Source organism: Harmonia axyridis, chromosome 7, assembly GCF_914767665.1.
Source record: "Harmonia axyridis chromosome 7, icHarAxyr1.1, whole genome shotgun sequence".
NCBI classification, from domain to species: Eukaryota; Metazoa; Arthropoda; class Insecta; order Coleoptera; family Coccinellidae; genus Harmonia; species Harmonia axyridis.
In genome coordinates, this window is record NC_059507.1 from 1,094,111 (window position 1) to 1,110,465 (window position 16,355).

At 36.1% G+C, this 16,355-nt stretch overlaps 2 protein-coding genes across 2 annotated transcripts in view; one reads left to right on the plus strand and one right to left on the minus strand.

Annotated features, from left to right (window-relative positions):
- The window catches only part of LOC123683872, a 64,892-nt gene extending 63,892 nt beyond the window's left edge, over window positions 1-1,000 (minus strand). The window contains exon 1 of the mRNA XM_045622846.1: window positions 710-1,000. Coding sequence (XP_045478802.1) covers window positions 710-750 — 41 coding nt within the window. The 5' untranslated portion in view covers window positions 751-1,000. The remainder of the gene's footprint in view (window positions 1-709) is intronic.
- The window catches only part of LOC123683871 (SH3 and multiple ankyrin repeat domains protein 3), a 124,529-nt gene that overhangs the window by 47,454 nt on the left and 60,720 nt on the right, over window positions 1-16,355 (plus strand). The gene's annotated exons all lie outside the window — the stretch shown is intronic.

A 16,355-nucleotide genomic window follows, 5' to 3' on the forward strand; every position in this document is an offset into this window, starting at 1 on the left:
ATTTGAAGTTCACCAAATGGGAAGATTGAAACCTGGAATTTTCTCTGAAGGATCAACGATTAGACTTTTGTTGAAGACATTACAAGAACTCCATTTCGAACGCCAAATTTCTTTGTCTCTTTCTTTAGATTGAAGGAAAGTATTAATCCATAAAGGTTTACGTGACTACAACCTTGCAGTTCTAGTATCTGGGAGGTAAGATACAATTGGAAATGAGTTCGGGTAGAAATGAAATTTATTCCAAGATTTTTTACTACAACTTGTCTACGAATATGAGGCGGAAGTATATGTAATAGTACAGTTAACCAAAGTAGAGGTGTGGATTTAATAGTTCTACCGATAATAATTCTCATGGAAATGTTATGCTGCGCATCAATTTTATGAACATGAGCACTATCGAACCAAAAAGAACAACATTATTCAGCAGCAGAAAGAAAAGTGCTGGCATCAGCAACTCATAAAGAACCAGTGCTTTCTTGAAAATTTCCTCAGAGTATATGTAGAACAGGAGTGGTTAGAGAATAGAACCCTGGCTAAAATGCACTGGTTGTAAACTGTAAGCTCACGAAGAGTGTACCAAAGGAGATATCAGTTATCTTTGATTTAACTCCAGAGTTTTTTAATTATTATATTTTAAGTAGATGTATACAAAAGCTGAATCAAAGATTCTCATCGAGTATCAACCAAAACCAACACAATTTATACTTACTTGTATTTCTTTTTCTGCCTCTTCGTCCATTCAAACCTCATGTTCAACTGAAAGAATTGTGTCTCCGCCCCTGTATTATCTTTGCAACCCGGCCGTTGACTGTCTGTTCGTGAGATACATCATCACGAAACTGCATTGTATTGTCTTCGAGGGGAAAATTCCTACCTCTTCTATGATGACCTCTTCGCTTTGGACGTTACGTATGGTACTGAACATGAACATACATCCCAATGGTATTCTTGAGCTCTTCCTAGTTATCTGCCTACAAATAGCACTCTCGTTTTCTGAACCTGGAAGGTATATGATAATTAGAATTGCTTTATCGTGTCTTTGACTGTCATTGATAATTGTTGGATCTGTTTTCTAACTGCTTCCTTGTCTACTGAAGGTAGATAGGAGACTTTGTGATATCTTTTGGGATGACAACAATGTTTGGTCTTAGATTTAGAAATTTTAGATCATAAAATGCATTTCGGAACATTCTGAACACTTTTGATTGTGTATAAGTCCTTCTGTGTGTGCAAATTCTTGTAATTACCTTTATTCCTATATTTCTTATCTGATTTGGATGAAATTTTCTATGGGTATTATGTTTGGATCGTAGATGGTCCCATAAGAATTTGATCTTTTCAGATCAGATATGGAGTGGAAATAATGAACCAAATGAAGAATGCAATGACGTGAAAGTCAGGATCTTTCGACTCTAGTTCATTCATCTCAAACCTTCAAAACTTCCGAGAAAAAATTGTATTCCATAGATTTATAGACAACTGTATTCAGTATGAAAGTAGGTTAATAGGATTCGTTTATTTATGAGTTTTAACGAAATCGAATTTCTAGAAAAACGATTGGCTCATAACCCCTAAACAAAAAATATTGAATACAACATTCATCACTTCCTAGAACTGGCATAATTTCAAATTACTAAATTGGCCACCACCTCAAACCCACTGAAATTTTCAATGTAAATTATTCTAAGGTACCACCCAGAATAAAATAAGACATAGAAACCAATTTTTTTTTGCAACCTCATCATCGACGTCCCAAAAAAAACATATATTATATGCTAATTCCAGGCGGCACAGTATCACGAAACTTGAATAAGAAATCACGAATTTCAAATCGTGGAACTTCTGTGGATAACCTTTTAGATCAGGCGTTTCGACAAGCCATGAGATATGTGAACATTGAAAGTTTATATACATAGGTATTATAATAATTATAGTTGGGGAATTACATCATTTTCTAATCAACCCGGCTTATGGATTACATATCGATCACATACAAACACAATCTTGTGGGTAATGAGATACATCAAGTATGTGTAGTGAAAGCATTGGTGTACTATGGCTGTGAATAATGATATTGTTGAAAAACGTAAAATTGATTAGAAGTAATCGTGTTTCCTACTTCGGAAAGCTTTCGTTTTTTGCTGTCATTAGTCAAGATAGATGACTATCGTGGGGTCTCCGAGCTACGTAAATCAATACATCGATTATACTCCATATTTAAACATCAGAACCTTTACCGTTTATGAGATAATAGAAGACTTCTTGAGTACCTAAATATTGGGTTTTCTAATACGAATGGCAACGCTGTTAATTATTTTTTGACATGTCTTGACATGTCTTTGACATGTATTCAGTAGGTTATGCCATTTGATCGAAGTTTAGAAATTGATGAATTATTTTATCAAATCAGTACTAATTTCTGAAAGAAATTCCGAATAATTGATAGACGATATTATTCGTTGTATTGGAGACAAATTTGGGTGAATTGGTTAGATCAAGATGTTGAATTCGAGTTATAACGGGTGTTTTATTTCGAGGTTTATAACTTTAAGTTGGCATTACTGTTCAAGATGGCGACCGATTTAACAGCTGTCAAATGATTTATTCTCAGTTTGGTTTGGCAATTTATCATCAATTTTATTTCGAAAATAATGGTTCTGTGCGGAATACGTATCGCGCACTACGTCCATTTTATTTTGTTAAGCGATGAAGCGCACTTCTGGTTGAATGGCTACGTCAACAAACAAAACTGCCGCATTTGAAGTGAAGCTAATCCTCAAGTGTATGTCGAAACACCGTTACATCCAGAAAAACTGACTGTTTGGTGCGCTTTATGGGCTGGTGGAATCATTGGTCCGTACTTCTTCAAAAACGATGATGGCCAGAACGTTACAGACAATGGTGATCGGTATAGAGCCATGATTACTAACTTTTTCATTCCCGAATTGAACAACCATGATGTCCAGGAGCTGTGGTTCCAACAAGACGGCGCAACATGTCATACAGCTCGTGCCACAATCGATTTATTGAGAGACACGTTTGGTGAATTGGCCCCCAAGATCTTGTGATTTAACACCGCTAGACTACTTTCTGTGGGGCTATGTACAGTCGTTGGTCTATGCGGATAAGCCACAAACCCTTGACCATTTGGAAGACAACATTCGCCGTGTTATTGCCGATATACGGCCACAAATGTTGGAAAAAGTAATCGAAAATTGGACGTCCAGATTGGACTACATCCGAGCCAGCCGTGGCGGTCATATGCCAGAAATCATATTTAAAATGTAATGCCACAAGATTATCTTGCGGATAAATAAAATTCATGTCAATCGAATAATCCATCGTTGTTTTATTGCAATTTAAAGTTCTATAGCTCTAAAAAAAAAAACCCTTTATTTGCAAGCGTTGTTCAGGCGTGAGTCTATTCATGATGAATTGCCAAACCAAACTGAGAATAAATCACTAGAAAGCTGTTGAATCGGTCGCCATCTTGAACAGTAATGTCAACTGAAAGTTATATACCTCGAAAAAAAAAACACCCGTTATGTGTGCGTTTTCAAGGCTGATACAGTGGGCACCTTGGGTACGTCATCAGTGACGTCAAGCCTTTGCTAAAATAACAAACTGTAACACTAATTGCTCTCGTTCTTCGTATTCCAACCAGAACTCCACACGCGAAGGGAATCGTTGGATTCGAAAATGCTCAATTTCCTATGCAACATTGAAAATTCATCGAAAAAGATCCAATTATCTTCGGACTTCGTTGTACCGATTGACAACCCGCAGCCATTTCAAGTGAGGCCGTAATTTTGTTACGAAACTTCGAATAGGATCTCAATTAATGGCTAGAAACGTGCAGTGGAACTTGCAGGTGTGAAGGAATTTCAGAATTGTTAGATTCTCGAACTGATTACTCCAATGGGAATTGCGCCACCTACCGGAATGGAATGTATTCAACAGTTGTGAAGTCCGTAAAGTATGGAACAAATTCATTTTTAGCTAAACAGACCATTTTAAGAAATAATCCTGAAACACGTCGATTTTTTATTTTTATTTACTGCATTTTAAAATAATAATCTAATATACAGGGTGAATTACTTTCGAGTAATCACGACACCGTCTTTTTTTTTTAAATGGAACACCCCCATTTTGTCTCAATTTTCCGATTATTCTAGCTGAGCTGATTCCAAAAATGTATCACATGTTGATTCCAATTGGTACAGGGTGGACAAAAATACAATAGTTTTGTGTGTGCTCATAAAGTAACGCGTAACATTTTTTATTAGTTAAATTACCATTATTATCAAAAATACTTATTGTCTAGCGGCAATTGGTTTGAAAGTAACACCCTGTAGTTTGTTACATTTTATAATATGATAATTTCTTTTATATTCTGTCTGCTTGACCACAAGTACCAAACATGTTTGGAAACAGCTCATTTTTATTAATCTAAAAATGTAACAAACTACAGGGTGTTACAAGCAAACCAATTGCTGCTAGACAATAAGTATTTTTGATAGTATTGTTAATTTAACTAATAAAGAATGTAACGCGTTACTTCATGAGCACACACAAAACTATTGTATTTTTGTCCACCCTGTACCAATTGGAATCAACATGTGATACATTTTTGGAATCAGCTCAGCTACAGTAATCCGAAAATTGAGACAAAATGGGGGTATTCCATTTAAAAAAAAATACGGTGACGTCATTACTCGAAAGTAATTCACCCTGTATATTAGATTATTATTTTAAAATACGGTAAATTAAAATCAAAAATCGACGTGTTTCAGGATTATTTCTTAAAATGATCTGTTAGCTAAAAATGAATTTGTTCCATACTTTACGGACACAGTGTAGTTAATAGTTGATTAATTCAGATTTCAGATAGTTAATTTTGTGCTACTGGATCGCTCAACATGGTGTGTGGTATTTCTCTTCAGGATAACAATCAGCATGTCCAACTACGTCTTCCATTATAGTTTCAATGTTACTCTTTGTATCGATCAAACTATTCTGCCCTCATAAGGATGTCACATTTGATTCCACCAGTCGTCATCCTACGCAACAAATGGAAAATTGATAGCTCAATCAAAAATTGAAATTGCTTTTTTATTGATATTGAATCGAGCTATTCCTAACAAATATATAGCGAGATTAATCATTCTGGGTTTAATTAAAATTAGCTAGTCACGAGCAGATGAAAGACTTGCTATCGGACGGTAAGCACCTGGATTTTATATGTCGAATTGATGAATTGGTAGATGTTCGCCAAGAACTACTGGACCGATAAAAATTACAGTTTTGGAGTTGCCGGACAAGAGAGAAAAAAACTACATCTTGATGTAGTTTTTCTCTCTCGAGAAATTCTATAATTTTACATTTCAACTAATATGAAAATTCGTCAATGGCATCCTTGCAAACCACATACAAAAAAAAAACCTATATACAGTCATGTGGTCTCCAGGGTGCAACTTGGAGCTTGAATGTCTAGCACTCAAAAGCTTTCTGACAACACGTCAATGATTTTCCTGTTTTTAGATATTTCTCTTGAAATTTCTATGGTTTTGATGAAGCTTTCAACACGAATTCTGACACAAATCTTGACATATTTATTCTATACCATAGAGTAATAAACATAGATATAGGGAGTATACGCAATTTTTACATGTCCCCAACGTGGTTAGATTACGTTGTCGCATTGAACAGTTTTGCGTGCTTGTTTCAGTTAACAGAGAGTCAAATGTCAGCAATTTTTGAGGTTTGAGCCACTGTTATTTGTGCGTTTTACGTCAGTATTCATTTCTTTTTTTTTTTTGTGAGGATATTTCGGTAAATCTTTATAGGATATACGAGGTGATGGTGAAAAGATAAACTTATTTGTGAATTTTACCATGTTTTTCGTTTAATACACCAATGAATATGAGATAATAAAAGCGTTTCAGGTAAATAACCTATCTTGAGGTGTAACGTAAACGTCTGTAATCTAGAGTTTATTATGCAATAAAATGTCGCACCCGATAAATTTTTGTGTTTTCAAAGTTTATGTACTCATTTTATAGTATTATGACTGGATGTAATGTGATTGAATTTTTATATTCGTATCTTGGATAAATATATGTGTGAGAAGGGATTTTCAAGTGCAGCAGGGATTACTTGAAGTAATTCGCATTAATTTCGATTTGAAATAACTGTGTTGACATTTATTAGGCCAATTGAAGAGCCCCCGATTTGATGCGCAGATGACGGAGCTAGAATTAAATCCATATGATTTTTAGTAAGTAACAACCTTCAAACGATACGTGTCAAAATTTGACAGTAGTCCGACCATTAGTTTGTGAGTTATTGCGTTGTGAGTGTAGCTGCTTTTGTTATTTGAAAAAACATGGGAAAAAAGAATTTCGTGTGCTGTTAAAATATTACTTTTCGAAGGGAAAAAAATACAGTTGAAGCAAAATCTTGGCTTGATGAACAGTTTCCGGGGTCTGCACCAGGAAAATCAACCATCATTGATTGGTATGCTGAGTTCAAACGTGGTGAAATGAGCACCGAAGACGGCGAACGCAATGGACGCCCAAAAGAGGCTGTCGCTGACAAAAATCAAGAAATTTCACAGAATAATTTTGAATAACCGTAAAGTGAAGTTGATCGAGATAGCAGACATTGTGAAGATATCATCTGAACGTGTACATCATATCATTCACGAGTATTTGTACATGAGAAAGCTGTGTGCGAAATGGGTGCCGAACGAGCTCACAATCGATCAAAAGCAACAACGTGTTAATGATTCTGAACAGTTTTAGAAGCTGTTTAAGTGTAATAAACCTGAATTTTTTCGTAGATATGTGACAATGGATGAAACATGGCTCCATCATTTATTTCACTTCGGTCTCCATTCGACACTCAGCTGAGTGGACTGCAAACGATGAACCGAATCCGAAGGAGTTGAAAAACACAACAGTCAGCTGGCAAGGTTATGGCATCAGTATTCTGGGATGCGTAAGGTATAATATAGATAACCTCCAAAAGGGCCAGACCATCAACAGTGATCATTATATAGCTTTATTGGAGCGTTTAAAGGATGGAATCGTTGAAAAACAGCCCCATTTGAAGAAAAAAAAGGTGATGTTTCATCAGGACAATGCGCCGTGTCACAAATCAATGAAAACAATGGCAAAATTGCACATATTGGGCTTCGAATTGCTTCTGAATCCTCAGTGGTCGCCAGATCTGGCTCCCAGCGACTTTTTCCTGTTCTCAGACCTCAAAAGAATGCTCGCTGTAAAGGAATTTAGCGCCAATGAAGAAGTAATCGCCGAAACTGAGGCCTATTATGAAGCTAAAGACAAATCGTACTAGAAAAATGGTATCGAAAAGTTGGAAGATCGCTATAATCGCTGTATCGCCCTCGAAGGTAACTATGTTGAATGATAAAATCGAATTTTGCCAAAAAAAAAAAAACGTGTTTCACTATGGTAGACCGGGGACTTTTCAATCGAACTATTATCATTATTTAACACTCTCAACCGAAAAAAACTTGAACGAAGTTTGTAGGAAATTTCAAAATGTAAAAATGTGGTTATTGAAGCGTAAATCTGGATTTGAGAACTCCAAACCAAATAACATGAAACAATAATTCATCTGCCTTGTTGATATTGAGAATTAGCAAACCAAATTGGTGTATTTCCCCTTATATATCGGCAGATCCATAATCTTTCAATTTCCTTCTGTTTTAGACTGTACGACGCCTACTTAGCCTTCGGGTGGCTCTAATAGGAAGCCTGTAATCTGCCCGAGGCTACTTGCCAAACCAAAATTGGTAATTAATTCCACTAATTCCCAAGTCTAGACACCTGGTAATATCGCTTTTGAATCAATTCTACGAACTTCGATCTTGGTTGCTCAAAATTAGTGGGTTTGTTTGGGATATCAGTTTACATTAGCATAAAAAAAAAACTCCCATTAGTTTTTTCTGATTGGTAATTATTTCCATGACTGGCAATATGCTCTGAAGAATCGAATCTAATCGGCTATTCCTGTTGATTTTATGTTTTGGTACAAAAAATTACGTTTTTATTGCAAAGTAATAAGATTAAATCTGAGAGGGGTCTATATTCTTCTGTTATTAAGCGAACTCCAATAATACTGTTTAGTATAGGTCTATTATTTTCAATAATAAATCTTAGGATTCATCCAGGGGTCAAAATAAATTTCAACCCAATTTTCAGTTTACGTTTTGGGAAATATTGATTCTGAAAATCGAATGAAAAAAATCCATTTGCCCGCTCTCCATGGTGACCGCCTAATTTCACGTTTTGGACCTGTGAATTGGCCTCCAAGATCTTGTGATTTAACACCGCTAGACTACTTTCTGTAGGGCTATGTAAAGTCATTGGTCTATGCGGATAAGCCACAAACCCTTGACCTTTTGAAAGACAACATTCGCCGTGTTATTGCCGATATACGGCCACAAATTTTGGGAAAAGTCATCGAAAATTGGAAGTCCAGATTGGACTACATCCGAGCCAGCCGTGGCGGTCATATGCCAGAAATCATATTTAAAATGTAATGCCACAAGATTATCTTGCGGATAAATGAAATTCATGTCAATCGAATAATCCATCGTTGTTTTATTGCAATTTAAAGTTCTATAGCTCTGAAAAAAACACCCTTTACCTCCAATTTGGGAATACTCTGTATATGCCCAATGAATTCTGGATTACACATAATTTCATTAAAGCAATTAAATAAATCAACTGTCTAAACAAAAACACAAAGGACGATGCTGAAATTTCGAATTCAAAATGATAAATTCTACTAGCAATCCCTAAAATACTAAGAGATTTATTGATTTATTAAATCCATTCAATCGATTCACTTGTGGTATACAGACACTTTTATATTAGGATCACGTAAGTGTTTCAGCTGAATACTAAGTAGAAAATAATGTTGAGGTAAGAATATAGGTAAGTCATAAATCAATTTTTTTCAACTTGAGATCACCTTAAAGAAAATTCTAGATCGTAAACATGTCACCTATAATTTTATTAGCTGAAATCCATACGATTAAGATATCTGTTTAACATAACTATATTGGAACAACTAGAATTGATTACGAGGAAAAAAAAAGTTGGATAGGCAAGGTCAGAATTTGGACATATTTTTATGACAGTTCTATTATGACTATTACGTTCACCTATTAAACACCTACTGTTCCAACACTACCTGGTTGTTTGAAGGTTTGTTGTACCTATAAGCCATTTCGAATTAAGTGATTTTGAATCATAGCAAACCCAATTGATTATTTTTCCATTAACGAACGCTATTAGCCTTTTCACATTTTAAAGGAAGTAAGGATAATAAATGTTCATGAAACAATAAATCAATATGAGCTACACTTATCTGTTCATGACTATAATTTCACCAAAATTTTTTTCAATCATCGACCTTGAAAAAAATTTTTTTTTGAGGAAAAAATAAAAGTGCCCACATGGGAATTAAGTACCATCATATTAATTCGATACCGTAGATTACGAAAATGCTCACAATTCAGCGATTAGTCCATTATTTCAGAAATTATAGCTTAAAAACTGAAATTTTCCATAAAATTTTGTCGAGGCTGCCAATTCTCTTTGAGGCATGATACTGACTTGAAACCTCAATATGTTCTAGAACGCAGCTAGATCTCTGAAAAACGTTTTAATTTTAGGGGGCTGCGATCAATATTTCAGGAGATATAACGATTATTGTGTAGAAATTCAATTTTAACTTTTTTTTTCATGACTTCGAGTTCAAATTTTCATAAACTGTGAGATTATATGCAAAAAAAATAACAACAATTTCTCCAAATACTGGAAACCCACAACTATATTCGACACTTTTAGAATATGGTTAGTGGACCATGAATAAATAAATATTTGATAGGTTATTCCTTCCGCATCTTTCATGCATAAATCATTGTTGTTTATTTTATGGTATGAGAATCTTGGGAATCAGTGAGAGTATTGTTTTTGTTTTGTTGATTATTCTAATTATAATATGAGATATTAGCAAAATGTTCAACATATCTTGAGCACATAAATAATATGTGGAAGTTTCAGATTAAAATTAGTTAGAGAAAACATGAATTTTCAATTGTTTGCGAAATCGAATTTTTAAGCTCAGCGGGATTCATGATTACAGAAAATTCAACGATCTTTTCGACGATATATCTCATTTCATATTCGTCATATTAAAAAGTTGAACTATGGATGTTTTACACATAAGTCGAAAACAAGAAAATATCAAGATTGAAAAAGCTAGTAATGTAGGGTGTTTTTTTTTTCGAGGTATATAACTTTAAGTTGGCATTACTGTTCAAGATGGCGACCGATTTAACAGCTGTCAAGTGATTTATTCTCAGTTTGATTTGGCAATTCATCATGAATAGACTCACGCCTGAACAACGCTTGCAAATAGTGCAATTTTATTTCGAAAATAATGGCTCTGTGCGGAATACGTATCGCGCACTACGTCCATTTCATTTTGTTTAGCGATGAAGCGCACTTCTGGTAGAATAATGGCTACGTCAACAAACAAAACTGCCGCATTTGGAGTGAAACTAATCCTCAAGTGTATGTCGAAACACCGTTACATCCAGAAAAACTGACTGTTTGGTGCGCTTTATGGGCTGGTGGAATCATTGGTCCGTACTTCTTCAAAAACGATGATGGCCAGAACGTTACAGTCAATGGTGATCGGTATAGAGCCATGATAGCTAACTTTTTCATTCCTGAATTTAACAACCATGATGTCCAGGAGCTGTGGTTCCAACAAGACGGCGCAACATGTCACACCGCTCGTGCCACAATCGACACGTTTGGTGACCGCCTAATTTCACGTTTTGGACCTGTGAATTGGCCTCCAAGATCTTGTGATTTAACACCGGTAGACTACTTTCTGTGGGGCTATGTAAAGTCATTGGTCTATGCGGATAAGCCACAAACCTTTGACCATTTGGAAGACAACATTCGCCGTGTTATTGCCGATATACGTCCACAAATGTTGGAAAAAGTCATCGAAAATTGGACGTCCAGATTGGACTACATCCGAGCCAGCCGTGGCGATCATATGCCAGAAATCATATTTAAAATGTAATGCCACAAGATTATCTTGCGGATAAATGAAATTCATGTCGATCGAATAATCCATCGTTGTTTTATTGCAATTTAAAATTCTATAGCTCTAAAAAAAACACCCTTTATAACTGGCGTGGAAAAAAGCTAAGAAGGAAATCAGTTGTCGAATCAGGACTGTTTTGTGGATACCAAGGACGCAATTTGCGCATCAATGACGATATCCCCAAAACCTTCCGACTTCACTAACGTGAAGTCATTTTTTTTTAAATCCTACCATGTCACGACCTTACAACAAAACTACTTGCACCAAGGTCAAACGAATTATCAATCATACCAATCGCTAGATTATAAATTTTTTCATCATCGATCAATATAATCACCATAGGTAGATATGATCTCTCATCAACCTGACAAGACATCTTAGGATTGGTTCTTCTGCATCATCAGAGGAGTTTTCATTTCGGTGATTCCAATAGTCTTCGAGTCCCTTCGGTTAGACAAACAAGTTCTTCGACCCATTCATTGTTATAGATTTGATTGGAGTGAATTGCGCTTTTGGATCGCCCACCAAAGATCGAATATTGAGATTCTTTCGGTTCAAGGATTCTTCAGGATAAGTTATGGGTGAACACCTCCAAAACTGATAAGTTTATAGCGTTGTTGAAACCAACCACATGACCTTATACGTACCTGACTGTTTTTTTTTTGGCTGATTTTTTATTAGCTCGTTTTTGTATTTCAGTTATCGTTTGAGTTCTGGGAAGGAGATACATATTAGGCGTTTTAAAAAGATTTTGGGATGAGGTAAGATCCTTGGTATCAAAATAATTCGAAGGATACTGTACAGGGTGGGCAAATTTCGATGTTTTAGCACTACAACTTTTAAACCACAGGAGATAGACAAAATCTGATACCCCTTTCTCGGTCTCTTTTTCTGAGAAACTAACAAGGGTAGTATTCATTTTTGGCCACCTTCTTTTGTTTTCGAGTTATATACGAAAAATGGCGATATCGAAAAACATCTATATCTCCGCTAATACTGATGATAGAGCTCTGAAATTAAAACATTATACAGGCACTTTTTTACGTAGAATCCAGTGGCGTGCTCGTCTTTTCAAAAGGGTTTTTAATTACGAAGCTATGACTCAAAGTTATGTTTTTTCAAATGGGAACACTATATTTCTGTGCCATTTTTTGAAAGATTAATTTTTCCTTGAGTTCAATCATTCGAAAATGGTAACAAATCGCCTTAGTGATCTACATACAATCAAAAAATACGTATGAATCGTATTCTACACCTCATTCTATTAGGTGTACAACTTTTCTTCTGCCGTTTTGCAATAGATGAATGTAGCGGTAAGTGGTAGTCGAAATAAATATATCGTAGATGTCATACAATAAGCTTGGGTATTTGTAAACATAAAGCCATCGAAATATTAGTCGATTTATGTCTGAATCAAAAAGTTATTCTCGATTAAACATGTCAGCTTACGATCCAAATTCTCGTCATTTGCGGATGGTTTTAATTTTCTGCTACAATATGAGGAAATCTGCGGCTAAGACTCATCGAATGCTCTCAAATACCTATGGTGAGGCCGCTATTAGCGAAAGAACGTGCTGGTTGTGGTTTCAACGCTTCGAGAAAGGTGATTTTTACGTCGAAGACCAGTAGAAGGGAGAAGGTTTTCGAAGATGCATAATTGGAGGCATTAATTGATCAAGACTCGTGTCAAACACAACAAGAATTGGCAGGATCATCGGTAGTGACGCAACAAGCCATTTCGAAACGCCTGAAAGTCATAGGAATGATTCAGAAACAAGGAAATTCGGCGCCGTACGAGTTGAAGCCGAGATATGTTGAAAGGTATTTGTTTGCTTGTGAACAGCTACTTGCAAGGCAAAGACTGAAGGGATTTCTGATTCGCATTGATCTGGAGACGAAAAATGGGTTCATTACGATAATTCCAAACGCAGAAAATCATGGGAATATCCCGGCCATGTTACCACGTCAACGGCCAAACCGAATATTCACGGTTCCAAGGTCATGCTCAGTATTTGGTGGGACCAGCTCGGCTTAGTGTATTATGTGAAAGTTTTGCGCCTATGTATTATTGTAACGTCAGGGATTTTTACGGTATTAATCTGCAAATGGATGGATTTTTCAGTACGGAACATGTCGAATATAAGTTTCGATTTCTTTCAAGAGGAACACTCGGTATTCTGTTTTCGAATGAGGTGTAGAATAGCATTCATGAACATTTTGAGATTGTATATCGTTAAGGCGATTTGTTGCCATTTTCGAATACTTGAACTTGAAATTGTAAGTAGCTGGTATACACTGAATGATCAAGACGAAATGATCTGTTTGGGTAAGCACCGTTCAAAAATTTTCGTAAGTAATTGCACAAGTGCATCAAAATTACCGATAATTTTGCATGACAGCGTGTTGTCATAAAAACTGCATGAGTTCATTTTCATTTTTGGAGAAAGAGCCCGACACCGAAGGTGGAGGGCTCTTTCTCCAAAAATGAAAATGACCGAATGCAGTTTTTCAAAGAAAACACGCTGGAATGCGAAATTATCCGGTCATTTTGATGCACGAGTGTAATTCGGGGGAATATTTCCCGAATAAACTGTTACATTACCTGTCAAACTGATTTAGAATGGAATTGCCATAGATTCGAACTGTGTAAGATGCATAGAAACTAAGCATCTATGAACAGAACAATTATCGCAGTGCAGTTTCGCTTCCTACAATGCAATTATCGCTGTAATTTTCGATAATTGTTCTCCAGATACATAGAATTTTTGACAGGAGGGAAATATTCAATTAAATTTTGGCGAATGTTATATCTTGAAATAAACAAGCAAGTTCTGACTTCTCATTTGCTGCGATCTAATGCCGCAATATATATCGCGATATAATTTCGCCTTTAGGACACCACTTACCATAAAAAAAAACGTTCCTCTATACGCTCTTGTATAAGACCCTCCCATCAAAATATAATTGAATATTTCTTTATAGCTATACCGTAATGAGTATTTCATTATATCGGAGATATAGCCTTCCCACGGCGATGTCTGAGTGAACTATCCGTTGAAAATGTACGTACGTGAGCTATTATAAACGATTTTAATAGTTATTCGATACAGCCATGCGTGGTTTGCTCTATAAGTATTTAACACCTCGACATGGGCTTGGGCAGAGTAACGTAATATGTTGGATGGTGAATGTTCTGTCTGAACAGAATTGCAGTCGTGTTTCCGCAAAATGAATGTTATGGTAGACTATTCGTTAACAGTTTTTATTGGAGGTCACGAAGTGCCCACTTAAGAATGTTGGTTTCGTTTCTGATAGCGAAACTTAGACGTAGTTTAGCTGATAATGTAAACAAATAACAGGCCAATTGAAAACTCCCCGGTCTACTATAGTAAAACATATTTTTTGGGAAAATTCGATTTTAATTATTCAACATAGTTGCCTTCGAGGGCGATACAGCGATTATAGCGATCTTACAACTTTTCTATACCATTTTTGTAATACGATTTGTCTTTCGCTTCAAAATAGGACTCAGTTTCGGCGATTACTTCTTCATTGGCGCTAAATTTCTTTCCAGCGAGCATTCTTTTTAGGTCTGAGAACAGGAAAAAGTCGCTGGGGGCCAGATCTGGCGAATACGGTGGATGCAGAAGCAATTCTAAGCCCAATTTATGCAATTTTGCCATTGTTTTCATTGATTTGTGATACGGCGCATTGTCTTGATGAAACAGTAGATTTTTTTCTTTGAATAATAATAATAATAATAATAATAATAATATGGTGCCGTTTTTTACGATTTCATCCTTTATACGATCCAATAACGCTATATAATAATCACTGTTGATGGTCTGGCCCTTTTGGGGGTTATCAATGAATATTATACTCTGCGCATCCCAGAATACTGATGCCATAACCTTGCGAGCTGACTGTTGTGTTTTTCTTGGCTTTGGATTCGGTTCATCGTGTGCAGTCCACTCAGCTGACTGTCGATTGGACTCCGGAGTGAAATGATGGAGCCATGTTTCATCCATTGTCTCATATCGACGCAAATATTCAGGTTTATTGCACTTAAACAGCTTCAAACACTGCTCAGAATCATTAACACGTTGTTGCTTTTGATCGATTGTGAGCTCGCGCGGCACCCATTTTGCATATAGCTTTCTCATGTACAAATACTCGTGAATTATATGATGTACACTTTAGGATGATATCTTCACAATGTCTGCTTTCTCATTCAAAATTATTTTGTGAAATTTCTTGATTTTTCGTCAGCGACAGCCTCTTTTGGGCATCCACTGCGTTCGCCGTCTTCGGTGCTCATTTCACCACGTTTGAACTCAGCATACCAATCAATGATGGTTGATTTTCCTGGTGCAGAGCCCGGAAACTCTTCATCAAGCCAAGATTTTGCTTCAACTGTTTTTTTTTCCTTCGAAAAGTAATATTTTAACAGCACACGAAATTCTTTTTTCCTATCTTTTTTCAAATAACAGAAGCAGCTACACTCACGAAGCAATATCTCACAAACTAATGGTCGGACTGCTGTCAAATGTTGACACGTATCGTTTGAAGGTTGGTACTAACTAAAAATCAAATGGATTTAATACTAGCACCGCCATCAGTGCATCAGACCGGGGACTTTTCAATTGGCCTAATATCTTCTATAAAATTCCTATTTCCTATTGAAATTTAAACTATTCCTCAATTGTTGCTACACGGTTCAATAAACCCAATAGACCAAAGACATCCAATCCAAAATACCATGTTGCAACACACATATAGCTAATCAATCTTGCACAACACAATCATCTGGAGCTAATCGAAAAATCCATATTAATTTTCAAATTAAAAAAACCTCCAATCTCAACCTTTAAAAATCCGAATCATCCGACAATCATTTCGTAAACCAGATTGATTAACACCAACAGTACTGCCAACACACACACACGCAGATAGAAACCAAGACGGTTCTGTCGGTTAATTGACCATCGCCATACCAGCTATACACAGTCTGACATACTTGATTAAATGGCAGTTGTCAGAACACGCTTGTTTTTGGTTATTCAACCTATCGGAGGATTACGTAAACGAATCGGCAATTCAGCCAGATCACTTTCCTTCGATGACTGCGCTATGCGAATGAGCACAAGCAGGTTACTTTGGGTCGAAAGTTGCAGTTGAGAGGTTTTTTTTGTTCA